At 44.5% G+C, this 26,264-nt stretch overlaps 2 protein-coding genes across 3 annotated transcripts in view; one reads left to right on the forward strand and one right to left on the reverse strand.

Annotated features, from left to right (window-relative positions):
• BRF1 (BRF1 RNA polymerase III transcription initiation factor subunit) overlaps positions 1 to 26,264 on the forward strand; it is a 159,662-nt gene that overhangs the window by 73,210 nt on the left and 60,188 nt on the right. The window contains exons 6-11 of the mRNA XM_065749093.1: positions 6,999 to 7,148; positions 8,713 to 8,806; positions 17,634 to 17,760; positions 18,985 to 19,024; positions 19,114 to 19,206; positions 19,979 to 20,257. Coding sequence (XP_065605165.1) covers positions 6,999 to 7,148; positions 8,713 to 8,806; positions 17,634 to 17,760; positions 18,985 to 19,024; positions 19,114 to 19,206; positions 19,979 to 20,257 — 783 coding nt within the window. The remainder of the gene's footprint in view (positions 1 to 6,998; positions 7,149 to 8,712; positions 8,807 to 17,633; positions 17,761 to 18,984; positions 19,025 to 19,113; positions 19,207 to 19,978; positions 20,258 to 26,264) is intronic.
• On the reverse strand, positions 1,296 to 4,530 carry BTBD6 (BTB domain containing 6). 2 transcript variants are annotated; one of them, XM_065749126.1, is made up of 5 exons: positions 4,003 to 4,529; positions 3,562 to 3,844; positions 3,372 to 3,462; positions 3,165 to 3,283; positions 1,296 to 2,942 (listed from the first exon to the last, which is right to left on the reverse strand). In XM_065749126.1, exons 2-5 carry the CDS (start codon positions 3,753 to 3,755, stop codon positions 1,910 to 1,912), a joined length of 1,437 nt encoding a protein of 478 aa, XP_065605198.1. In that variant the 5' UTR covers positions 3,756 to 3,844; positions 4,003 to 4,529; the 3' UTR covers positions 1,296 to 1,909. The 2 variants fall into 2 exon arrangements, with proteins under 2 accessions (XP_065605198.1, XP_065605189.1); XM_065749117.1 differs by having other exon boundaries at positions 3,562 to 4,530.

Here is a 26,264-nt window from a genome sequence, read left to right on the forward strand (position 1 = left end):
GGCTTGTCAAACTTCAGCTCCGCAAAAACATCTTGTAAGCATTTGCCAAAACAGACTATCAGTCCATTGCTGTAGTTGTTCAGTGCTTGAAATACAAGTGACCTGATGGAAAACAGTGTGCAGCATTTTCAAAGCATGCAGCTTTTCCCAAGTATTCTAATAACTTTTTAAGTAGTAAATCAGTGTTCAAATCATAGCACGCAGTGTTGTGAAGGTGGGGTTCACCTGTCAAAAGGGTAAGAAGCTCCTGTCTAGGTTGCAGCTTTTGAGCCAAGGGGATTCATGCCAATTCCTGCTATAAGAATGTGACTTTATAGAGAGGTCTTGTGACTGTTGCCCACCTCTGTGCAGAATTCTTTTCCCCGTATCTTAACCCACCATCACTCCCATTCTCCTTAATCTGTACTGAGAGAATCAGATGCCTTTGTGCTCAAGAACACACGTGCCCTCCTTCAGCTATGCTCAGCTGGTCACGTAACTGTGTTCCTGCTCTTTCAGTTTGCAGCAAGAGGACCAGCAGCTCCCCTGCTGAGCATCGTCAGAACAGTATCCAGAAAGCAATACACAGGCAGGACACAGCTATCTCCCATCATTGCAGTGAGCAGGATTAGTTGGCAAAACAGTTAGCACAGCCTGATGTCCTGTGTAGACATCTTGTTTCTGTAGTTTTTTTTTTCTGTTCTGAGAGAACAGACAACATTTTATTACAGTTTAGTTTCAAGGTAGAAAAATAATGCAGCTCAGATAAAAAAAAAAAAAACCAAAAAACTTAAAGTTAAATGTAGAGGTACCTGTCATATGTGCAAAAAAAGTAAATTCGATCATTCTACATTACAATGTTTTATAAAGAACAGTAAGTACTTCCCATTAGTTCAGCTGTAACTGTGGTCAGATGCTTGAGGAACACACCTACCTTAATCTGTCTCTGAGAAAACTGGAGGATGCTAGCTATAAAAATGACCATACCCCTGAAAATACACAGGGAGAAAAAAGGCCTGCAAGGTTCCCTTTATGGTGGCTTCCCTCAGTAATTCTGAGTGACCGTGTTGTAAATCTGTCTGCTCCTAAGGGTGAGGGTGTGATGTGTATTTAAGTAGTGGCTGTCAGTGTTACAGCTTGTGACTGCATGAGGCTTTATCTGTCTGCCTTGACTCTGGCTCCTCAAATCTGGTGCATTTTGACAGTGCAGGTGTTACTGCTGCTGTTTGCTGGGCAGGGCAGAGGTTAACGGAGATGATGGCAAAAGCAGAATGCAGAGGGACAGGAGAAGCTCACATCTGTAAGCACGTTACCAGTGCTGGTTATGCTCAGGTTTTTTCTGTTCAGCTTAGGCAACCCACAGCCAACCTCTGAGTTTCCTTCCTCCTGTCCTTCTTCATGAAGGACAACGAGGGCTGCCTGATGGACGGGCTCTGCAGGTGGGGGAGCCTCTCTGTGGCACTGCTCACACCTTGCAGAGGACAGCCAGCCAGCAGTTGTTAGCACCCGTTAACTACACTGTAGCTGAATTAACAGACAAGCCGTAACATCAGTAAGGGGCAAGTACACAGGATTTAGGGCAAGTAGAAACATTTTATATTTCACCAATTCATAAACTGCTCTAGTTTAGAACATTCTGTTTGAGTCAGCTGCAGTCTGCAAGTTAGTTATCTATATACAAAATAAATGCACGGTATGTGCAAAATTTAACATTTTTCTGCTCACTGCAGTCTTAATTAAGTCAAATAGCTTATGAATAAATAAAATAAGATTAAATTCGAGAGCATTCCTTCACTTATTGGTATAGCCTGATGTAGCAGATAGGTAAGTAGCGTAACATTCCGTACTGCTGTACAGTTCTGTAGTAAAACTGAAGAATCCCTTAAATGTGCAGCGTTGCAGTACTGGAATACAATCAAGGTGAAATGCATCATGCATAGAAAATGAGCTCAGGGATTTGTCCTCCTTGTACCCCAGTCCCATTGGTACTGTCCGAGGAACACTGGAACTGAAAGGTCACTTTCCCGCACTGCACTTCAGTCATTCCCTCCTGCCCGAAGTAACTGAGCTCATTGCCGTCCAGAATGGCACTTACATTGTAAAACGTGTCCTGCTCAACCTGCACCGGGTGCTCAAACCACACCGAGAAGGTATTACTGGAGCCGTCGGAGGTAAACTTTGTCAGATTCTGAGCCAGGACTACTCCTAAGCGCTTCAGTTCAATTTTGACGCTGTATTCAGCTTTGCCACAACTCGACCCATACAATCCCAGTCCCGCTATAAATATCCGTTTGTCTACGGCAAACTGAATACTGTCGCACCGCCCCCGGTACCTCCACTGGTTACTGCGGTACGCAGACGACTGGAAGCGATGGCAGCGCTGCGGCACGAGTCCTTTCCTTTTCGTCAGCGGAAACTCGAGTTTGGGTTTGTTGGCAGCCGTGTACCACAGGAATATGTTGTGCGTCTCCTCCAGCGTGAGGATGTCGGACTGGGCCGCCCCGTTGGCGAACTCCTCCAGAGTCATCGTGGGGATCCGCACCAAGTACAGCGCTTTGCCCAGCACGTTCCTCTTGTTGCGCGGCGTCACCGGCAGCCCCTGCCTCTTGCACTCAGCCTCTGCCCAGTTGAGAACCGCCTCAAACACCACCACCTCCTTGGTGTTGAGGGCCTCCCGCGTCACGATGATCTCCAGCGTCTGCAGGTCGATCTCGCAGAACCCTTCTGACTTGAGCGCCATCTCCGCCTGAGCATCGATCACCTCCCAGCAGCGCTGGGTCAGCTCTGGCTCCTCGAAGAGCCGGCTCTGGGACAGCAGGACGCACGCGTTCTTCGCCTCCAAGCTCGTCTCCAGGAAGTTGACGCACGCCTTCGCCAGGGCCGGCACGATGTACTTCTTGGCAGCGTAGAGCGTCGCCAGCACCGTGTCGGCTTCCAGGTCTATCTCGTCGCTGTACATGTACCTAGGTGAGAAAAGAAGTTTCTTAAGGGAAAGCGTACAGGCACGGCCCATGGAAAAACCTCATCTCTAGTCATCGTTGCTGGCTGTTAGTCAGACACTCAGCATCTGACAGCTCATGAAGCACTAATACGTGCGCGTTGCACGACGCCAAGCGGGAGCTGCATATTCTATAAGCCACTTTGATTCGGTCCACGTAATTAGCAGACTCGGAGCGGCCACTTACTTTAATAGGATTAGAAAGGCTGCGGGTTCCACATCTGGGATATGGATTTCGGATTTGACCTCGGCGAGATCGCCGTAAAACATAGCGTAGAAAACGGAGCTGCCCACTGCCAGCACGTACTGCAAAACAGAGAGAGCAGCTCAGTACCGCGCGTCGCTTCTGGGACGAGGAGGGGAACCGAGGCGCGGACGCAGGGTCTGCACCAACCTTATGGGCAGGAACTTTCTTGCACGCCCCCGGCGGGCCCACGATGAAGTGGACGTCAGCCATGAGCTCGTTATTGAACATCAGCGCGTTCCTGCGGGCGAGGGCAGGGAGAGGCCGGTTAGCGGCGGGCGGCCCGGACCCACGCACCCACCCGACCCGAGGGGGGAGGCGTGGGGGGGCCCGGCCTCACCTCTCGCGCAGCGTGGGGTGGCACGACTGCCAGCTGGCGCTCTCCAAGTTGTTGTTGTTGAGGTTCTGGAGCTGGGGCGGAGGGGGCGGCTGCGCGCTCTGCTGCAGCTGCAGCGCGGGTTTCTTGCTGCCGGCGGCGGCGGCGGCGTTGCTGTTGGCGATATTGGTGTTGGCAGGGTAAAGTTCTGCGGCCATCTTCTTCTTCAGGGCCAGGGGCACTGCCTCAGAGCATCCTGGCGCCCTGCCGTTTGACCTGACGCTCTTTTTGGACTTCTTTAAGGTCTCTGGAAGCAGAAGAAAAAAAGTCAAACACTTCATGATCCTGCCATTGAGGCACCCGTGGGGAAGCGGCATCGGCGAGAGGACCGCCGGCTCCCGAGCCAGGTCCCGCGGCGTGGATGGGCGCTCCCAGGCCGCCGTCACGGAGCGCTGCGGTGCTCACCTCGCAGCGGGGAACGCGGGCAACACGGGCGGGCGGCTCCGGCCCCCGAGGAGGAGGAAAAAGAGAAGAAAAAACAGCCAAAAAAAAAAAAAAAAAGCAAAAAAAAAAAAAAAACCACCAAAAAGCACGAAGAGCAGCACAGCACCAAAATCCCCCCAGATCCAGGGCACGGCGTCAGTCCGCAGATCCTCCAGGTGCTACCGCCCGCCGCCGGCTCCCCGCTGCCAGCGCCGCTCCGCTCCGTCCTTCCCCTCCCGGTGCCGGGGGCGGCGGCGGCGGGGGCACATCCGGGCCGGGGCGGCTCTCCGCAGTCCGCTGCCGGGCGCACCAACTTTCCTCCTCCTCCTCCTTCTTTCCCCGCGGCGGCGGCGTCGACCGCCGCCTCCTCCTCCGCCGCACGGCGCTGCTCCTCCGCGCTGCTCCCGCCCGCCCCGGGGGCGTTGCTGGCGGCGGGGCGCCCCGGCTGCTCGGCGGCGGAGGCAGCGCCGCCCCGGGCTCTCCCCTCGCGGCTGTGCTCGGCGCGGCTCTGCCGGGCCCTGCCTCCGCCTCCCGCCCTAAGAGGCAGCGCCGCGCCGCGCGTCACGGCCCCCGCGCCAATGGGGAGCGCCGGGGCGCGCCGGGCTGAGCCGCCCCCCCCGCTCGGCGACGTGCGCCGGGCAGCGCCGCCCGCTCCGTCCTTCCCCGCCGCGCCCGCCCGGGGGCGCTGTGCCGAGCGCTGCCCGAATGGCGCCGCGGAGCGGCCCTCGGAGCTGCCCGGGCGGGGGCGCCGCCGCGCCGCGCATTGCTGTGGGGGCGGGGGGGACCGGAGCGGCGGCGGGGGCACGGCCGGGGCTGAAGTGCGAGAAGGAAGGGCGGCGAGGGGCGGCTGCTCGGTGCTGTGCTGCAGGGGCTTCTCCTGATTCGTTTCTCTTTCCTTTTTTTTTTTTCTCCCTTTTAAAGTTTGTCTCCCTTTTATCGCTCTCCCCCGCTTTTCCGTATTTTCTTTAGTTTTATCGCTCTCCTTTTTATTTTGCCTTTTTTCTTTTCCCTTTTTCCCTTCTGTTTTGCCCTTCCATTCTTCCTCCTCCTGTTTTCCTTCCCTTGTACTTTTCCCCTTCTATTCCCCCACGTTCTGCATCCTTCCTTCTATTTTTTCACTCCCTTTTGCTTTCCCGCGTTTCTTCCCCCCCTCTTCCCCCTTTTACTTTCTGCTTCCATCACCTTTTATCTGTCCTCCTTTTATCTCACCCCACTTTCCTCCTTTTATCCCTCCTCTTTCTATTTCCCCCCCTTCTCGTGTTTTGCAGACCCTCACCCTTCACCCCACAGCTCCATGCTGTGCCCTCAGCCCATCTTCTCCCGGTGGGCAGGTGCTGTGCAGGACCTGCATGGGAGGTCTGCCATTGGCTTCAGCAGTGTTTTACAAGTGTTGGTTCATTATTTCTTTTTAATCCACGTGGGAGACAGTCACGTTAACTTTGGCCTCGGTTTAATTTATACATCGGTGGCATTACTTTTTGGCCTTTTACGGCCTCTTTTGCTTTTGGCTTTTCACTCGAACCCATCCACGCGTTCATATTTTGGCTGTTTGGTAGCTCTCAGAATTTAAATCAGCTGGGTGTAATGTTCTGTCAAATGACCTGTGGGCACAAGTGCTGGCAGAAAACACTGGGCAGCTTCTGTGCAGATGCGTGCAAATGCGCCCCAACTCCTCTGCCTCGGCCTGGAGCTGGGTCCCTGCCCTGTGGGGCAGCCCTGACCCCATGTGTGCAGCTCTGACCCCGTGCAGGGCAGCACAGACCCCATCTAGGGCATCCCCAACCCACGTGGGACAGCCAGGAGTGGGCTGGGTGCTGCCTGCTGGCGTTGCACGCGGTGCTGCAGCATCAGTTGCAAAGTTTGCATGTCTGCTGAGTTTGAGTATTGCTTCTGGAAGCGCTTTGCATTTTGGAATCGGTCGTTTCTGTTTACTAGCATGATGAATTCACGCTTTTCCAAAAGCTGTGTTAGTGCCAATGCTCGTTTTTACAAGAAAGTGCTTGGAAATGGGTTTCTTTAAGCTGTTCTCCCTGACTGTTCGCTTGCAACGGGCACTTTAACGTGGGCAGGGTTCTGCTGGCACGTGGCACAGCCGCCCTAAAGAATCACGAGGATCCATCCCAAATCTTTGGTTTTTATGCCCGTAGTCAGGAGGTGACTGCTTTGGCATATCTTAGGGTTTGAGGGAGATGTGTTTGGAAGGTTTTGCTCTATGAATGCGGTGCTCTCACACAAATATCTTTGTGTAACCATGTACTGCTGGTGCACGTAATTAGGGATAGCAACAGGGCACTGCTGTCAGAGCTTGGTGCTGCGTGGAAGTGCTCTGATTCGTTGTAAATCCACACGGTGCTGCAGTGCTTTGCGCTGAATTTTCATCTTTATCAGCGTAAGTGCCCACATAGGAGATCAGCTGAGGAAATTGAGTCGGGGCTAATAGTTAACAGTTTACCTTACATCATAGATTTTCGGTCAAGTGATAAAAGGCAGGCAGGAAATGAGCAGCTGATAGCTGAAATCAGAGTAAACACGTGTTACGCGCGGCTTTTACAAGATTGTTTGATAAATTATAAATCGTGTTAGGCAAAGCACGATCCGCACTGACAGATTTCGGTGGGTCTGAACCCGATGACACCAACACTTGAAGAGAGTTTGTACATCAGGAGGAGCATCCTGGGCTGATGTTAATCGTTGCAGGCTGTTGACGTTGATTGAGTTCCAGCAATTTGTGGCTAAATACGTCTTTGAACCCTGAAAAGCACTAAGGACAATGCTGTGATGTTTTAAAAGCCTCTTGTCTGTAAGAGAGGAAGCATTTTGTTTTAGCTATGCCTGTAGTGAGAAGGTGATCCTAAAGTTGTGCTGCTCTATGCTTGTTCCCTGAGATGTGAAGCGAGCTGACCATGACAGCCTTACAGCTCTGTGTGTCATAAATCAAGGTTTGGAATTAGGAGTAATTGTGTTGCTTTCTCTTGCAGATCCGTGTTTATATATTCCTCGGTTTGCACATATGCTGGAATTTGGGGATAAGAACCACGAAGTGTCCATGACAGCTCTCAGGCTACTGCAGAGAATGAAGCGAGACTGGATGCACACTGGCCGCCGGCCGTCCGGGCTCTGCGGGGCAGGTGTGTGAGATGTGGGGTGTCAGAAGTGTGAGACACAGCGTGCCGGCTATGTCAGATGTGAGGCGTGTTGCTCCACCCGCAGCAGGTTGTGCAAGAAGCTCTGGGAGCTGGGGACAGCTGTGGACTTTCCCATTTCCTAGGAACTCAAATTTCAGTTCTGCTCCTCCGTTCATTGCTCAGATCCTTTACCTCTTACAGCTTGGGTTTTGTTGGTTTTTTTTAACCTTTCTGGGGCTCCTCTCGCTCCCATTCTGCAAGCTGTAGCTTTTTGTCAGCTAAAACTGTACCATTAGTGCAGGCACTTGTAAATGTTTCTTTACACTGATTCTTATGCAAGAAATGGCCTCTCTGACCTAATATGTGAAATTATTTTCCTCTCAGTCTTTTTCTGAGATTCAGTGCAGGCATGATGCTTACAAAAACCTACAGGACTAGGCTAAGAGATGGTTGATACCAGCTAGTGAGGTCAGACTAATGAGGAGTGCATGTAGCCACGTCATTGTGTATGAGACATCTTATACATGCGTGCTTGAATAGTGCATAAATCATAGGGAACCCAAAACTATGCGTTCTTCTTACAGGCTGAGAGCTGGGGTTGTTCAACGTGGAGAAGAGAAAGCTCTGGAGAGACCTGAGAATGGCCTTTCAATATCTAATAGGGGCTGTAAGAAAGAAGGGGCAGGGTCTGTTTTGACAGCACAAGGGGAAACGGTTTCAAACCATTCAGTAGACATACAAGTTGAAGCAGGAGGTGCTGAATTGGATGGAGGAGGTCCTACATCCATCCACACAATAAACAGCGCATGCAGTTCATGGCTCCTTTTGGTTCCTTAGCCTTCATACCTGTGCCACACATTGTCTGGAGCTGCGTGAAGGAGCAGATGTTTGGTGCTCCCATTAGGAACTGGAGCCATTTCCACACGTGCCTGGAGTGGAGCTTTGGTTTGGTTTCCTCTGGAGGAAAGCACTTCTGCATGCTTCAACCTCTTCTTCTCACTGAACCACCGCATGATGAATGAACGAGGTTGATAACTCAAAACTGTCCTGCTGCTCTGAACCAAAACACTGATGTAAATGCAAGCTGTGCAACTTATCTGTCTGTGTAGAGGGTCTTGCACACCAACAGTTGAGCATCAGCAGGCCGGTGATAATGGTCACAGGACTGAGGAGAACAGCTTAAGCAGGTTCTGTGTTTTGCTTTGGGGGATTTAGTAGGACAGCTTTTTATTCAGCTAATAAATTCTGCTAAAAAGACGATAACTTTGACAACGTGTGATCAGCCTGATGTTCTTGTGCTGTATTGAAATAGCTGTGGTTTCCACAATGAGCTGAAGTGTAAAATTTTTAGAGTGCAGTTTGCAATCAGCTTAGTTTTATTGGGTAGGAACAAAGTCTGTAAAGTTGAGTCAGTCACGTGCATTCAAGGATGCAGCTGAATATAAGCATTTACTGCTCTTTATCTGAAGGCAGGGGCAAAGAGAGGGTATCGTTATCTGTCTGTTTTCTGCTTTTCTTCAGCAATTTTTCCTCTTTCTGACATTGACTGTCCCTGCTTATTCTCTAGCTCTGTTAGTGGCAGCGAGAATGCATGATTTCCGACGCACTGTTAAAGAGGTCATCAGGGTGGTCAAGGTTTGTGAGTCTACGCTAAGGAAAAGGTCAGTGCCATTTTATTACTTTTATCTTTCGCTTACAGAACTGAAAAGTGCTGCAGTCTAAAATGGATATATAACAGAGAAAACCAGGTTATTTTCCTTTTCACAAGTGCCAGGAATAAAATAAGTACAATGTGTTTAGCTGGTCATATTGAAGCAATAAGCCTGCCTCTTATGTAAGGCCTCGAATGCTTAGCAAAGATGGTAGGAAGCATTGTGGCTGTTTAATGGGTGAAGAGTTTAAGGCAAACAGTATTTGGTCATAAATGTTAACAGAAGAAATAATTGATGGATTCTCAAAGCTGAGGAGGCCCCTTGGGATTTTCTTGCCTTGATCCAGAGTACTGTGCTGAAGAGTCTTGTGCTTTTGCTGTTACTGAACAGCACTTTACAAAATGTTTTGATAAAATGCTCATTTTCAATATTGTTGCACTGCTAATAAGTGGAAGACAGCACAATGACTTTAATGATAACTTCACTGAATTATTGACAGAAATTAAGAACTATCAACCTGAAAGTAAGAACTTTGCCTGTACCTTTGGCGTGGCTTTTGCTGAAAAGATCTGGGAACACTTTCCAAGTGTCAATGAAGTGAACATTAGTAGCAGTCACCAATTTCTCTCAGGTTTGAAAATGTGTAGTCTTTTCTTTTCTCCTAGGTTGAAAATTGACCTAACTGTGAAGTGCCATACTGTTTGTTGCTCCCAGTACAAAATATTTATACCAGCTGTATATTTTGAAGTTGGCTGAACCAGAGTTTGTCTTTAGGAAGTTATCCTGGTGTTTTACTTACTCACCACATCACTTTGCTCCATGTCTTCATTTATGGAGCAGGAGTGATAACATATCCCTGCCTTGCCTGGGTGCTGCAGGGATACATTTTAAATTGTTTAAATGGCTGTAGGCACTTATAACAGTTAGGATGAATGAGTAGAAATGCAACTTTTTTCCCTCTGGTCAACAGGTCATGTGTTCTAGTGTTCATTTTGTATAATTGATGATTTATGCACACACAGTCGATTCCAAGACGCCTTGGTTACGTGGTTGAATAGTTCATTCATACTAAGAAAATAAGCATAATAAGCTAGAGTTGCAAGGAAAATTAATTTGAGCAATTGTTTCAAGCAAGGAGATTTTGCTTCAAAATTCATGCTTTGAAATGTTTACTCAAGTCACACACATCAACTGAAATGACAGCGTTATTTACTTTGACAGGGTAAACGTGACAGCTGAATTATTTTCAAGCAGCTATAATTACAACTATATTTATCACGAATCTATAAATTTGATTGATGTTTTTCAAATAAGAGCACGTTATATAGTACTTAATGAAGGGAAATAAAAAATACCATTGAATAACTGTTTCTGCACCCCATTTTTTTCCTCCTCTTTCAGGAATTCTTCTCAAGATGCCATCAAGTAGAAGTTGTCTGAATTAATAAGCAGTTGTTTCATGCTCTTAAGAAATTCTTTGCGTCTCAGTCTGATGTCGATTTATTGCCTTTCAGTTATTGCTGTAGTGATTCTGATCTACAAAGAGCTACTGCTGCTCTTTGTGTTGTGAAGCTGTTCAGTTTGGTTGGGTGGAAGAGCGATAATGGGACACCTCAGGTGCTTTGCTTGCTGCTGGTGGCTTTCCTTGGAAAGCCTTTGAAGGAAACCAAGTGGGAGTCCAGATAATGCTGATAATTCCGGCCTCCCCTCTGTTTTGGTTGGATTTTCATGTCCCCCCCCAGTCTGGGATGGACAAGGATGTGGGATCAGTGGCCAAGGAGCTAGGAACAATGGGTTTTAAGAAGGCTGAGTTAAGCTTACTGCTGTGCACCGGGAATGGGGCTCAGGAGGAGGTTCACCAAAATGTGCTGTACCTTCAGGTCTTAAAAACGAATGAGCTGATCATAAACAAAACCCGTTTTGAAAGGAAAAAGCAACAAACCATGACAGTGGCCCTTAGACCCAACACTGATCCTCAAATCAGGATGTCCTATTCTGTTTGGCTGAAGAATGGAGTGACTTCACTTCTAGCACGTGTGGCTTCGGTAGGGGCTCAGTGAGAAGACTTTGTAGTTATTTCACAGGGCCTTTTCGCTTTGTGTTTTGAAGCACACAATTAAAATGTGAAGCTTGTTGCTGTTGTTGAAAGGGAACACATTAAATATTAATGAATGTACTGATAATTCTATCTGCCTCACTTCCAGTCTAATTGAAATGATATTAACTTATAGATCACTCTATGTATTCAAAGTACTGTACGAATATTAACTAATTAGTCAAATTGTTATTTTTTTGTGTGTAATCTTCTGTGGAGATAACAGAAATTAACTTTTCATAAACTCAGTGCTCTTATTTGGTTTAATTCTCCCAGTAGTGTCTGTTTAATGCACCTATCTTTGCTTCTGCTTCTTTTAACATTTACATATGCTGCCCCCTCGTCTGTTTATTTACCTACTGCATACTTTTTCTGCACACAGAATTATGATCTACGTGCAGCAGAAATGATTTTTGTGATATTTCTCCATTGTACATTATCTAATGTGGTGCGGCCCTTATGTGTGTTTGAAGATCTTAGGCATTACTTCAGGAGAAATTAAAAATGTCAGCTTATCTTTGTTAACAGTCACGTTTTACTTCTTTGGCTTTATCTTTAAATTAAGCTGCTTTTTACATAAAAAAATGTTTCTTCTCAGTTCCATGAAGTACTATCTGTTAAAAAACCTTTCTGCAGTGAACTTCAGATGGAGTAATGTATCAGTAGAAGTGAAGCTTGATTGGGAAGGAACTGAAATGGAAGGCCAGAACAGATTTAAAGAGCTCATTTATGAGGCGTTTCTTAACACAATAAAACAGTATTTTTGGTAGACAGAACTCCATGCCAAAAGAACTGTGGTTACCACTCAGTGTGGAGATGCTGCTGGGGCTTTTGTAAGCAGGGTCCTTTGCTTGTGTTCTGGGGACCCAGCTCTAGTTCTGTCAACGGTGGCATTGGAATTTTTTCTGGAAAAATGAACAACTCGTGCACAGAGATAAATGTGCTGCCCATAGCTTTCCTTATTTTCATTGCAGCAGTATCTGATTCACGTAAACTTTGTGTCCAAACTCCTGCTGCAGTCTGAAGCTGGGCAGACTTCTTCAAGCAGAAGCAGAGAGGAGCAGTTTGGGATGTGAATTCAGATCCAGGAAGGGGAGAGGAAGCAATAGGGATGCTGCACAGGTGGCTGCAGGGCCAGGTTTTCCAAAGTAGCAAAGCCATATCACAGCCAGGACTGAAGGCAGAGGTGTCCAGAAGTTGGTGTTCTGCTCCGATACGTGTACAGTTGTACTAAAACTCTGTGACAAACTGAGAGAGCAAATGGAGAAATATTTGATGTCTCAAGTTAAATAACGGAGAGATGTCTCAAGTCTCCAGTTAAATATTCGAGTGGCTTATAGGTGATTTCTAGAAATCTTTCTAGGATAGTGAGTAAAATGGGGCTTGATCCGTGCCTGTTGGTATTGCATACTTTTGCAAGCTGGTTTCTCTGTTGTAATGAAAAAAGGTTCTGTTTTTGATGAATCCAATTTTGCCAGCTGTGTTACTTTTTATAAATCTGACTTCCATACAGCTCGTAAGCTAACATTAATTAGAGTCCTTATATGTTTCAGTATTTCATGCTTATTTTAAAAACTGCCATTTCAGATTTATTTGGTGGCTGTTACTTCTGATACAATAATTAACTTCTTAGCACTAACTCGGGCTTAGATCTTGTAAACAGTTTTCTCTGTGTTTGACTTTGCTCGACTGAGCGGCTCTGCTAAGAAATGAAGCAGCGTGCTATTTTTCTTCTTCAGGAGATCATAGAATGTTTTGACATACTGCAGTGGAGCAACCATGCTAATGGAGCAAAATTTTCAGTAGTGCTGTAGCGTTTTTGTTTTATTACCGTGCTGTGAGTGCTGCAATCAGGGGAAAAAGAAGGACAAAGAATTCCAGTGGGTTTGGACCCATTCAGGATGCCCAGGACAGCCCATCGATGGGATGATTAGTGGGTTAGCTGATGTGCACAAATGCTGTCAGCTGTGTGTAAGCATCTGCAGAGTTAGGAAAAAATTATGACGATACATTTGTGATGTTTTAAAGCTCTGTATTGGTGAAAGCAAGCAAAAGCAACTGATTCTTAAGGGCGCTTCTGATTAGTACGAGAATAAATCTTTCAAGGTACCTATTCTTTAATACTTTAAAAAAGGACCGAATTACTAGCAAGTGAGCACCATAAGTGAGCAGTCCCTAGCTAATTTGCAGTAAATGACTGTGTGCATACTTAGTCCACGGCAGAAACGGATGAAATATATCAATGTAGGACACCACGGAAGTTGTTCAAGGGGAAAATAATTCTCTGTGAAGGTGTGTTGGGCCAGGAGCACACAAGTTTAGCACAGCCCAGGTGATGTTGTTTCAAGTATATGTTGTTAGATAGATAGATAGATGTAGGTTGCTCCAAAAGTAACGCCTCCTGTTTATTTCCATGAAAACTACAAGAGATACAGAGAGCACAGTAGCACTACTTTATAGAGCTACAAAACAGTATTTTTCCAGCACAGCCACCACCACTAGCTTTGTTTTTTTTCTCCAGAGCTTGCATGCAGCGCTAGTAACAATCTGCACCAGCAGAGGTGACCCACTGCTGAAATGTACCACCCACTGCCACACTGTGCTCACAGCACTTCTATTAGTTTACATACTAGGAGATACCAGGAAACTTCTATATTGTGTAGGAAGCATTTCATAACTATTTCCAGTACATGTTCTATATTTATTATCAGTGCTAGAGTATGCGTTTATATTTCCTTAAATAGTTCATGCGTAAACGTTGTATAGCTTGGATAAAATGGATAGAGGAGGATGATGCAACAGACATTTGTAATTTAGAAAACAGTGATTGTTTGCCACAGCAATGCGAATTCTGAGCTTTTCTTTTGTTAGTGAGCATGCAGGTTTGGAGTGGTAGGCAGTGCTGATGAGCACCGTTAAGACAGTGGAGATATAGTTACGTATTTTTGTACTCAAGTAATATATAACAGTAAGTCCTTTACTTTTCTTGAGCTTTTAAGTGTTGGAGTTGTCAAATCAGCTGGTCTGTTCACTAAAATATTTCTTAAGTTTCTAATCTGTCTGCCGTTCTGTGCAGAGGCCCATCCAGCACAAGGTACCTCTGCTTCTAGAGCTGTGCACAGGTTGTGTGTACGTAGCAGGGCAGTCAGATGCTGTGTAACTTAGCACAGTTCCCTGGTCCTGGCTGAGCTTGCCAGCAGTTTCAGCTACTTTTCCTATTCGGAGGAAAGAGGGAGCAGAGGGCAGTGCAGCTTCTTCTAAATTGTCCCTGCTCACAAGTCCCTTTTGGACTTTGGAGTCCTGAAGCATTTGTGAGTTGGACTCCAGAGGACCTTGCTCTTTTCAATGCTTTGTCACGCCCCACCACCACAGAAGTTCAAGTAACCACTAAAACAGCATTCAGCTATGCATGGGAGTCCTTTTCATGGTGGTTTTTTTTCCTTCTAAGCTGTAGACTGGATTCATAAGCCTCCACTGGACAGTGTTCCTGAAAGAAAACAAAGTGAAAAAAAACACAAAACATTGCTCTACTTCAAAGTGACTGACCCATTTTCCCTTATTGGGAGCTAAATTAAGTGTGAATTGAATTGGTTTACTGTTTGGTGCACAAAAGTGCTTTATCGGAACACGAGGTGTGTTTTTGTCTGTAAAGCGATGGAACAAAAGCTGTGGAGATTTTTCTTTGGGAAAAAAGAAAAGGGCCAGGGCTAGGAGCAAGTGACACCAAGCCCTGGAAAAACTTTGCTCCCAAAGGAGCTTGCTTGAAAGAGTCTGTGAGAAACTGTAAGGGGAGGGTTTATACTGGAAGTTGAATCTTAGCCTGAACTGATTGCCACTGGCTCAGCTATAAATAGAAAATACTTATCTGCCAAATTTCACTTATTTGGAGGCCTTTTGAATTCGTCCCAAGGTAATAATATCTTAATTTGTATATCTGTTTATTTTCTTCCCTAGGATAACTTAAAATGGCTACTCTTATTAGATTTTCTTTTTTTTCTGTTTTTTTTTTTTTTTTAAGATTAACAAAATTACAAAGTGAACTTGGATATCATTTGTATGCAGAACTTAAAAAGTAGCCTGCAGGCACTTGTGTTTTTCTTTTTTTTTTTTTTTTTTTTTTTTTCCTTCATGAGGGTACTCCCTCACCCCTGAAATTATCATACTTATAATTAAGATTGCATCAGTTTTTCTTAGCTGCCAAACCAACGCTGCCTTGTTCCATGCAGCATCGACTGCTGCGTGCATCAGTTTGCTGCCTTGCTGGCATGTGTCCAAACACTGGATAAAATGAAAAGAAATGTTTAAAAATATGCAGACAGGATATCAGCCAATGTAAGATGCTGAGGCAGGAAAGCAGTTGGCAATTACGGGTATTTATTTATATCAAGTGAAAGGAGAAAACATTGAGGGAATGGCTTGCTCTTCTGCAGCGTGATGCTTAATGTAAGACTCCGTAGCCTTGCTTCTACTCCTTCTGGATGTGTTTACTGGCATGAAATGGGCTATATGGGGTTGTCTTTTCAGCCCATGGAGAACAGGGGTCACGTGTAGCTGTGCCTGGCAGTGTTCTGTGGGTCAGGCTCTCATCCTGGCCATGACTTACAGCACTCTCACTAGGGAGATTGCTTAGGAATGAATTTAACTGAGTGATGTTCAAGCTGTGGTCATCTTCAGGGGATGGTTCGTCATTTCAGGAGGAAGGTTACAGTCCTGTGGCTTAGATCTGCCAAATGGAAAGTCTGAGCTTCCAGCCAGGCTCCTGTGCCTACACGGTCCCAGTAGCCACCTTCAGAGCCGGGTGGTCAGCACTCACCTGGTTTGGCTTGGATCAGGGCTGAGGAAAGGGAGGACACGGGCATGGGAATGCATGGCCAGGCTGGTTGACTGCAACTGTGCTGTGGATTTAAGCTCCCTTACAGCATGGCTGGCAAACTTGAGGTAGCTCTACCCAAATACACTGGAGGTCTCAGGATGGGCATCTGCTGCTGTTTTGGCTCAGGGTTGAAGCTCGTTCTTGAGACAGCAGTGATGTCAACTATGAACACTGGCTCACCCTTGGGCTAATATCTGACAGGTGCAGAGTACATGACGTGAGTCATGCAGGGTCACAAAGCGACAGACAGATGGAGCCTCGGGTGTCTGCAGGGGGATGTGCACAGGGTTCAGTGCTGAAATCCAAGTCATCTTGTCACTGACCTGCATTCATGAGTCACTGATTTTTGCCTTTGACGTTTTCTGTGTTGCTCTGCATGCCTACAGGGTGTTGCTGTTTTGACTTGGTCTGGGCGCTCATCTCAAACTCCGAGTGAGCATGGCATGAACGAAACATGTGTCTGTCAAAAAGTGTGTTGGCTTATAACAGCGGGAGGAGAGTAACGATTTAGCTAGGCAAGGCTGGTTGGGAGGAAGAATCTTGCTGAAGTGGGACTACCTCTAAGACCATGGTTCATGCATCCACAGCTCGATGTCTGTAGTTGGATTCTGACTGCAAAACTCTGTGCTTCTAAAATGACGCCTGGATTTGGCATTAAATGAATTCTGAATTAAAATGTTACCTGTTTTGTTTTGCCCCTCAATTTATTAAAAATTAACAAGTGCACACAGTGATAAGAATGTAGGGAGAGAGAATTATCAGGTGTTGTTGGCGTTGGCCCTGGAGATTGTTATAAATGGAATTTGTGTCCTATAGAAAATCTGTTCTCCGGAAGGAGTTTTATTGCAATAAAAAGCAGAAGAGAAAATCATGATTAGTTCTGGGGAGGAAGAAAGTCTGAAATGTCCTGAGCTGGGAGTGCTGCAGCAGCTTAGTGTTCAGCTTTGCAGATGGGAGTGGTCGTTAGCTTTGCTTCCTTTGGAAGATGGGAATATTCCAGTGAAGCAGCTGCAGTCCTATCGATGCAGTTTTCCCATGGAAAATGTTGATATTATTAAAAGGGCACTTTCTGTCAGAAAAGCATTCTGCCAGACGTTTCCTGACCTGGCTTTACACTTAACCTTTTGTCTTGTTTTCTCCATTGGTAAGACGGACGTGATCGTTCTCAACTACCTGTATAAAATGCTGAAAATTGTGGCTGAAGTGAAGATGTTGCAGTGTCATTTAAGAGTGAATTTCTTTGAAAGATTTGACTGCTTTCATGGCATTTCCCTATGGAGCCAGTCATATCTCTCACAGAGGCAGGAGCTTCTGAAATGCAAACATTAAACAAATACAAAGCATGTTATTATAAAATTATACTCATTCATCTATTCTATCTGTGCAATAGGCAGATGATCCCCTTATTTTACTACTGCTTCTTTGTGTCCTGGGAAGATTGCTTCCTGCTTTTGAGCATACTCATAAACTATGATGGCAGATATTTTAGTTTGGGAATCTGTTTTGTTTTTGTTGTTGATCCCAAAAGCAGCGAGACAGGAGACATGAACTGTATTTCTCTTGTTTTGTCAGGCTGTACATAATTGATTGTAATGGCTGTGGTATTTCTGTTCAGTCTTTGTTCATCAGAAAAAAAGTGTGTGTGTGTTACATACTCTAATAAATCAAAAGCTAATTTGCGATATGAAAAGATACTTTACAGCAAATGAAACAATTAGTATCACTTCAGTTTTAATTTGTTCTGTACTTGAGCCAAAGTTTCTAGTTCTTGCAGAATGTGCATTCTGCAAGTCAGAAATGTGATGAATTTAGTGACTTTTAAAGAAGATCTTAAAGATGTTATGGTAATATGATATGTGCTTTGATAGGTTGACAGAGTTTGAGTATACGCCAACAAGTCAGCTAACCATAGATGAGTTTATGAGGATTGACTTGGAGGAAGAGTGTGATCCCCCTTCATTCACAGCTGGCCAAAAGAAATTGAAGATACAGCAGGTAAATTCTAAACCCAATGTTCTGTTCATTTCTCCCCTCTTTTCTCCCTCTGGATCAGTTAATGGTAAATCCTAACTGGCTAGCATCTCTTAAATTTGGTTGCATCTATTTTGAGGTTCTTAAGAGAATGGTGAGCATTAGTGCATATGGCACTCATTAACTTAAGGCATATACATATTTTTAATGATATTATTTTGCTACCTCGTTCTTCCAGAGAGGCATCCTCCTTCAAGTACATGGCTTCAGATGTAGCCTTAAATGTGCCCTGAGGAAGAGTTGAAGTATCTCTTCAGTCCGAGTTGACCCCAGCAGGAAGCACGGTGTCACTGCTCTTGTTGTCAGATGGGGACATTTGGGTGTTTAAGCATATAAGCACCTGTGGAGCTCCTATGTTTTGCAGGACACCAGTGTTTGCTGCTTAACACAATAGCAGTGTTGTAGATGAGAGCCAAGTACACCCTACCTGGGTGCTGCCCCATGTGCAAGATGATGCAGTTACTTTCCCTCCGTAATGCTTGGTTTTTTATGCTGCATGTTTCTCTTCTGCTCTGGCCTTTTACTGAAGCATCACATCTTTATGTCCTTGCAAAACTGGAGTCTCTCATGTGACAAATTAAGCTGAGCTTGTGGCACATGGGTCTTGAGAAGCTGTTCTCATGCCTGCACTTCTCCTGTATGTGTTCTGTGCACTCTTCCATTCAAATTAAGCAGGATTAAGAGATGAGAGTGGCTGAGGTGCATGCTTTGTAATCATTAGAAACCATACATTTTTAAAAGGTGGTAGTATTTAATATTCTAAATATGCTGTCATTTAAAGGGCTGCTGGTGTGTTTGTGACGTTCTCAAGAGTCACTTAGGTTCTGTAGGTCAGTACTGCAGACTGCCATTGTGTGTGCTGCATCTGGCCTGTACACAGCAATTCCAGAACTGCCCTTGGATTTACTCACATCTACATGGAGCTTACTGCTGTAGACTGGGGCTTGTATATGCAGTTTGCTGAAGTAGAAATTCATTTTGAACTATAGAGATTTCTGATATATTGTTTTAAATTGGCCAGTAGCTTGATACCTGTCTGGTGATATAAAATAATTTGAATTTGGATTTGAAACCTTCTTATTGCTTTTAAAATACCCTGTGATTCTGTGTCTGTGTATACAGTTCAGAAATAGAACAGGGATGTTTTCACAGTAATTTCACGTGTTTTTCTGTTTATTTTCATTTCAGCTTGAGAAGGCGTTATCAAAAAAGCTGGAAGATTTTGAAGGTATAAGTTGTGTTTAGTGTAACAGATCACTCATTTCTTCAAAATTGCATTGGTGATTGCTGAGTTTTATTTTTATTTCATCACCACAGGTGAAATATCAAGCTATCAAGATGAAATAGAGATTGAATTAGAAAACAGTAGACCAAAAGCAAAAGGTGTATTTGCAAATTTATCTAAAGGCGGTAAGTCTATAAAGTCTTGTGACTGCTTAAATAATAATAGGTTCATATCCTGCAGACAGTCTTAACTGTATGAACTTGATTGTGATAAATGTGATTGTGTATATGCCTCTGTAGTAAAGAATCCCTACTTACTGTATTAGGGTTCTCTCTACTTTTCCACTCTTCTTGCCATTTAGTTGATTCAGTTGTCAGCCTTCAAATGGACAAAATATGTAATACAAAATTAAAAAAATAGTAATGAAAAATAAAAACAAAACTAAATCATATTCATTACAATTGCTGTAGAGTAATCACTTTTTCATTCCTGGCACATTATAAGTTTGGCACTGACACCTGTGAGTGTTCCTAGTCACTAGTGTTTAGTGCGTAGTACACCAGTACGTAGACCCTTCTGTCAGTGAATGCCATGGTTGACAAGTTGGTGTGGTGGCTCTCTGTGCAGGTTTAATTGGCCATTCATTGGCCAACAAGTAGTTGGCTTCTTTTGAAAAACCCTTTTATCTGCCATGATTTGATGACACGATGCTCCTATTTTAAACAACGACTCTATTGACAAAAATGCACTTTAATATCCAGGGTCGTGAATTTGAAGAGCATCTGGAAACTCCCTGCATTCATATGTTGTACTAAATAGTGTGTATGTTTTCTATGGATTTTCTGTACATTTTTTTTTTCTTTGAGGGTGTACCTCTCTATTTACTTAATTTCTGTATCAGATGGCATGCAATGATTTGTTGGCTTTTTGATGTTTTGGTTTTTTTTTTCCTTACAGATTCTATAGAAGACAATACATTAAGCATATTTGGAGAGGAAGAGGGAGAAGATGAAGAACTGGAAGCAGCTGCTAATCACTTAAACAAAGACTTTTGTAATGAACTTCTTGAGAAAGATAGGATAAAACCAGGTGAAGATGGAGAATGCAAAAATGGCAATGAAGCTCCTGTGAGACCACCTGCATTGGAATCCTTACTCGGTCCACTCCCCACTGCAGCTAGTCTTGGCATAACAGAGTCCATAAAAGAGTGTATTTCTTCTAAGGACCGAGAGCCTGGTGAGTAAAAGAAAACCTGAGAGGGGATGTATCTGCTTGCAGCCAGATGTGGGTTGTGTAATTTCTATGCATCTTGGTAGTTACTTTTTCCACGAATCACTGTAACATTGACAGGAGCTGTGAGACTGGATGAGACCAGTGGTCTAAGTCATTGATATTGGTCACTGACATCTGCTCCTCAGGAAGCTTCAGGAAAATCTGGAGTGCTTATTTTCCGAAGCCTGAGAAATGTGTATTTCTTAGTCAAGTAGATTTGCAATCGTATGGTAGATGATGGGCATATTTCAAGCCATGCAGTCTCAATTACGAAACTGGAGGAAGAAGATTTCTGTAAGGATGACTGAAAATGAATACCCAAGTACGAGAACTTCAGATGAAGGCAGGCTTTCATCTGAATTTTCATCCACATTTTATTGGAGTCAAATGCGATGCAGTCTGCCTCTGAGAATATTCAGTCACTTGCAAATGACAAATATTTAAAATGTCTGAAAGAGAAATAACTAGCTGTATGTATTTTCATTGATATGGGCTTTGTTGTCTGATTTTGGTGGGTTTACTATTTTATCTTCAAAAAAAAACCCACCAAATCTGTCCGTAACAAGTAGCTCTGTGAGGAAAAGTAAGTCCAGGACTGATGAAAGAATCCAGTTTTGGCGGGGCCATAAAGCAGACAGTGTTGCAGACAGCTAGCCATTTGGGCAGGTTTGTTTGCTTTCACTTTTGTGTGCTTGAGCATTTTGAAGATGGCATTTTTAAAATTTCCTTTGCATCTTAATGTCACTGAGAAGTGGACTTATCTAAAGGGCATTTTATTCGTTATCACAGTTAATTTCTCCATCATAAGACACACCTGCCTGAATCTGTTCTGTCAGCTTGGGGGCAGATCCATGAGAACATTTTGTTATCCAAATTGTTCTGATGCTAATTTCTGTTCAACAACACCTGTTTCTAACAGGGTATTCCCTGCCTCGATAGATGAGCTGAATGCATTTAGATTCTTACTATATCAGTGTTTTCAGAAACATATCAGGATGACTGTGTATTTATATTTTGTATGAACTAAAGCATATAGAAACAGTTGAGTGGTTTTGTGTTTGCTTTAATTACGATTAAGAAAATGGATGGCTCATGGCTTGTCTTTCCCTGGGAAATCAGCGGTTTGCGTTGAAGAGAGGTCAGTAATGGCTAGAAGCTGTTGTTGTCTAGCTGGCCAATGACCTGTAAAAATGAGTTCCAGTGATGGGTGTTTCTCAGCTGGCGCTGCTATTGACCATTTTAATGGCTGGGCTGAGGACTGAGGGATTCTGAAGATGAAACTAACCTGGTACAGCCAGGTGTGTTCCTCTAAGCTGGGCTTTGGGCAGGAGGATGTGTGGCTTCTCCTGCTGTGGCTGGTCTGTGTTCTGCTTTTTTTCTTTTTTTTTTCCTCCCCCAAAGGTGGAGGACATGCCAAATTAAGGGAATGTTCAAGAATAAATAGGTTTCAGTATACTCATTCTCTTAATGAAACTGGGAAATCATTGTGGGCATGGTAAGCAGGTACTTGTGTTTGTAGTATGCTGTGAAGCTGGCATGCTGAATTGCTGTTTTGGTTGTATTTTCATTATAGAACCTGTCCCAATTTTTTTTTTCTTTATTTAAGTGAATGATGCTGTTGATCTCCATGTTAGATCTGGTTGTCTTTGACCCTGTCTGTACTGCAGGGTAGACATGTTATGGTGCAGTTCCCAGTCTCCACACCCTTCCAGTGTTATGAGTGGGTGGTGTGGGTGCATCATCCCTGAGGACCTTTGGGTACAGGAATAGTGATGGAGCCTTGGTGTGTTTTGGATGACCAGGAACCTGGCAGGTGGTCTGGGAGGACATGTTACTGCTCAGAGCAAAGAAAACTTCTTGTGGAGATGCCTCGTGTTGTTCACCTGTGCATCGTAACACTGAGCCCCATTGGAAGCACTGTGAATGTCTCCATCACTTCAAGCACTGATGCCTTCAGTTCTGCCTTGCCATGCTGGGAAGTCTGGGGAGGATTTGTATGCAGAGATAGTATCAGGCCAACTAGTGTGGTTGTAAAAATCAAACACCTTCCAGGCCCTCCTTGAAGTCTAAGAAAAAAGTGACAGCTTTCAAAACTAAAAATAGGATGAAAGCGGTTGCTCCAAGTTTAATTTGAGATAATGCATTTAGAGATCGTCTCAGGAAGCAAAAGTAGCTTGTACCTGTGGAGAGAGGAAGCAAAGATGGTAACATTTCTACATTTATCCTGTGTATCTGAATTTAGTTTAGTACAATTTACACTGTGAATCTTGACTGGATATGAGTTTGCTGTGGCACTTCATGTTGCAATGCCTTGTAATGTTGGAGAAAGGAGAGATCCTAAGGTGACATTTTGTGCCACCTCCACAGCTGTGTAAATAACAAAATGGGAACCTTGCTCTTCCCTTGGTCATTTCCATCCCAAAAACATCTTCTACTGAGCAGAGCATTGGGGCTAGGTGGACTGGAGATCTTGGTTGGGACGATGCTGTATCTCCTTGGGGCTGCACTTGCTGATGGATGGTCATGTTGCAGTGGTTGGGAATGACAGGTGTGTTGCTACGTGGTGAAGATGCACAGAAACCCCTCATGGTGATACCTGGTGTGGCTGGGCAGGTGGCTGTGAGCAGGTGAACTGTGTGCAATCTGTAGCATCCTAAATGCAGGGTATCCTTTCAATTTTCTGTAATAATCTCTCTTCCTAAAAAAAAAAAAAAAAAGCTCTGCTGTAGGTACCTTCTGCAAAGTCCTTTTATTTGGCTTTTTTTATGCAGTAATTCAGTTTATAATTGCCTGCATCAGCTGCTTTGGGAAATCTTCCACCTTTGTGCTACAGTGGCTGCAGCAACAGCATAAGGTTTCTCACAAATTGCATTGGCAGATACGAGTTAGGTGCAGAGCCTAGGTATTAAGAGGAATTCTGTATATTTTTGCTTCGCTTACAATTGGTGTTTGAGCAGTGTGAGACTGTCTGTATGAATGTTTTATGGAAAGCACAGTATTTTAGCAAATTTGCATTACAAAGAGGGCACGTAAGGTACTGGGTTAATGAGACTGAGGCTTAGAATAAACACTGCATTTGACAGTTTTTTCTCCTACAAAGTGTAATAATTTGCAGAGACATTTGAGCTGAAATCTCTCAGAGTCGTTGCAAACTGCTCCTTACACTTTGTGATAAAAGAGCTTTATTGTGGGATCACAGTTTCAGAGGTGGATCAGTGTGTTGGTTTCCTGGTGGAGCAGCATCGCCTCAGCCTCCCCGTGATGCATGTGAGTGTTCTTTCTGGGTCTGAAGTTCTTCCAAGAAGGGCACCATTCCCTTCAGGAGACGATCACAGTCTCTGTTTATCATTCTTCTTGGTGTTTCTGTCCTGATGTTTGCTGACTGTCACCTTCTCCTTCCCATGCCGCTCTGCTAGGCTGCACGCAGCCAGTTCATCTCTGTATGCCACACCAGCCAAAAACGTCTGATAAGAACAGAGATGGAGACATACTGCAGGGTGTAAGTTACCAACTATCTTGGCGCTTGTAATTGCAGCAGTGTTTCAGACCTCATTTAGTTTTTGTTTTGAATCAAAATTCGCATGCAGTCATTCTGGGCAACAGTTTCAAATCCTGTGTGTGAAGCGATGGTAACAGGCTCCTGCATGTCCTCATGGAAGTAAGTGGCTCTTGCAGCGAGAAATCACCGTGCATGTACCATCTTGCACTTGGTTAGGCATCCAGCTAGCTGCTAATTTCACAAAGAAAAAGGTTTAGTACTTGTTCATAATTAATAGTTTGCTCGTTTATTACTCCTTGTGTTTTTGCCTCCCTTTCTGCCACGGGCGTCATCTGACACATGGGCTGAGGTCCAAAGGTGTTTCCATTGATTTCTGTGGGTGTTAAAGACCCCATGCAGACAGCAGTCACTGATTGGATGCTTGTCAGCATCCCTGTTTACCAACTCTTCCCAACTTCTTGTTCGAGGAGGGCATGGAAAGTGTCTGAAGAAGAAGTTACGTGAGGCAGGGATGGGCTAATCTTAGATGGTGTTCTCCAGCTGCCTTCTCCTGCTCCCATCTTAGTCCTGGCCCTGGTGGAAACTGGTCAGGGTATGGCTCTTGGCAGCAGTGTGTGTGGCTGGGAGTCTGGCTAATTGCCTCCCATCAGGGAGTCCCAGCTTGGTTTCTTGTATGGTGGGTAGGAAGATTACTTTTCAATAAATGGAGGAGTGCTGACTCCCACTGTGTTGGTTTCTTCTTCTGTGGTCTCCCTTTCTTTCTCAGATTATTTTCTGAGCACATCAATGCCAGCCATTTGAGAATACATAAATGTATATGCGTGTATGAAAGTATACAAGAAGATATAATCAGTAATTAGGGAGAACATTATGAAGCTCTATTAAGTCATAATTACCACATACATGAGAAATAAAGCTGCTGAGTTTAGTGCTAATCGTGTTATATATGCAAAGTACAACTTGGTCATCAGTGTAAGCATGCGTGTCCCCATCCTGATGGCTTCTTCTGGCTCTCACTCTAATGGTGCTCTCACTTTAGTGGTTTTAAGTTGAGGCTGTGGAAAGCAGCAGTGTGGTGACATGCTTGGTGCTACCTTCCTCCTCTGGCACCTCTCAGGGTCTCTGTGTGCCATTGGATCACCAGAGAGTATTTTCTATGGCAGGACTAGCTCTTTACCAATCCTCAGAACAATAAAAACATTAATGCTAGTTCATCATTCTAATCTAGTGTCTATACTCTTGTGTTTGGCAGTCTTGACAGGCCTTATCACTGATGGAGTTTTCATTATGCTGTTAATGAGATGTGAAGTGCTTGCTGCAGCCAGCATGGTAATGGGAGACCACCAGCTGCTTCAAATGCAATTTTTGGTACCTGAGATCTTTGGTGGGAATTACAGATGACATGGTCTTCTTACCTGGCTGGCTATGTATATCACTCCCACACGAGTACTGTGCGTGCATGTATTACTCCAAAATCCATATATACATATTTTGTTGGGTGTGATCTTTGCATTTCATTAAAAGTTAGGAGTGCTACAAATTAATTCCATATTCATATCGTGAGTATCTAGGAAAGTTAAAGGACAAAAACTATTCATATCGTTTAGCTGAAAGATTTTCAAGCAAATCTGGGAGTTTTAGAGAGAAACCTGCATTTGTTAGAGGTGCTGGGGAGATAAATGTGAGTGACAGAATAAACTGAATCATATGAACACATTTTTTTAAGCATTCACGGGTATATGTGTTAGGAATTTTCCAAAGGTTTATCAGTACAGACACTCCTCACAGGAAGGTGTGTGTCACTTTTGTGCAGCAGCACAGTGCAGGCAGGGAAATTGGGGGAAGCTTGGCTGGGGCTTTAGGAACAGTTCTTTGCCTGTAAATAACTAGAAATATGGCATCAGTTGTTCACCAGATCCTAAGGGAGAGCTGTGTGGTGCCTCAGCATTCACAGGTGCTGATCTAAGTTTTCTTCCTGTTCGGGCTCCTTTTTAAGGTTTTCTCCTTGTCAGCACACTCTGATGTCTGAAAAGATGCTACTTCTTAGCGTGGGAGATGCTTTCAGGGGCATTTATATTTGCACCCATCTTTCCGTGGTCTGATTTCACTGGGAACCTGCAGAAATGCAGCCCATTTCTGAGACCATTACCCTGCTCTTAAATCACTGAAGTTGGCCGTGGATTAAAGAAAAACTGGGAGAGATGGTGGGAGGGTGACGACACACACACAGGAAACCTGGCTAAAAAACCTGATTAACTCCCCACCAGCATGAGAATTAAATGATATTTCCTTTTCCACACCTGCCAAAATGTGAGGCTATTAATGCTCACAGCTATTTGGTTAGGTGCTCTGTTTTCAGAAGAAGCAGGCGTTCCTGCTCTGCCCTGCTGCCAAAAGGGAAGAAAAATCTTCCACCAAAAACCTCGGTGAAAAGTGAAATTGTTCATTAGAGTGCCGTGGAAAGTGAAATGT

Source organism: Cyrtonyx montezumae, unplaced genomic scaffold, assembly GCF_038088225.1.
Source record: "Cyrtonyx montezumae isolate F1298 unplaced genomic scaffold, pur_monq_1.0 scaffold_10, whole genome shotgun sequence".
Taxonomy (NCBI): domain Eukaryota; kingdom Metazoa; phylum Chordata; class Aves; order Galliformes; family Odontophoridae; genus Cyrtonyx; species Cyrtonyx montezumae.

Excerpts from the sequence above, each read along its gene's own strand:
- BTBD6 (XM_065749117.1), bottom strand. The coding sequence starts at position 3,914 with ATGCCGCTTCCCCACGGGTGCCTCAATGGCAGGATCATGAAGTGTTTG. Across the intron at positions 3,463-3,561 it reads CACCCCACGCTGCGCGAGAG|GAACGCGCTGATGTTCAATA; the intron begins GTGAGGCCGGGC and ends CCTCGCCCGCAG. Across the intron at positions 3,284-3,371 it reads AGAAAGTTCCTGCCCATAAG|TACGTGCTGGCAGTGGGCAG; the intron begins GTTGGTGCAGAC and ends TCTGTTTTGCAG.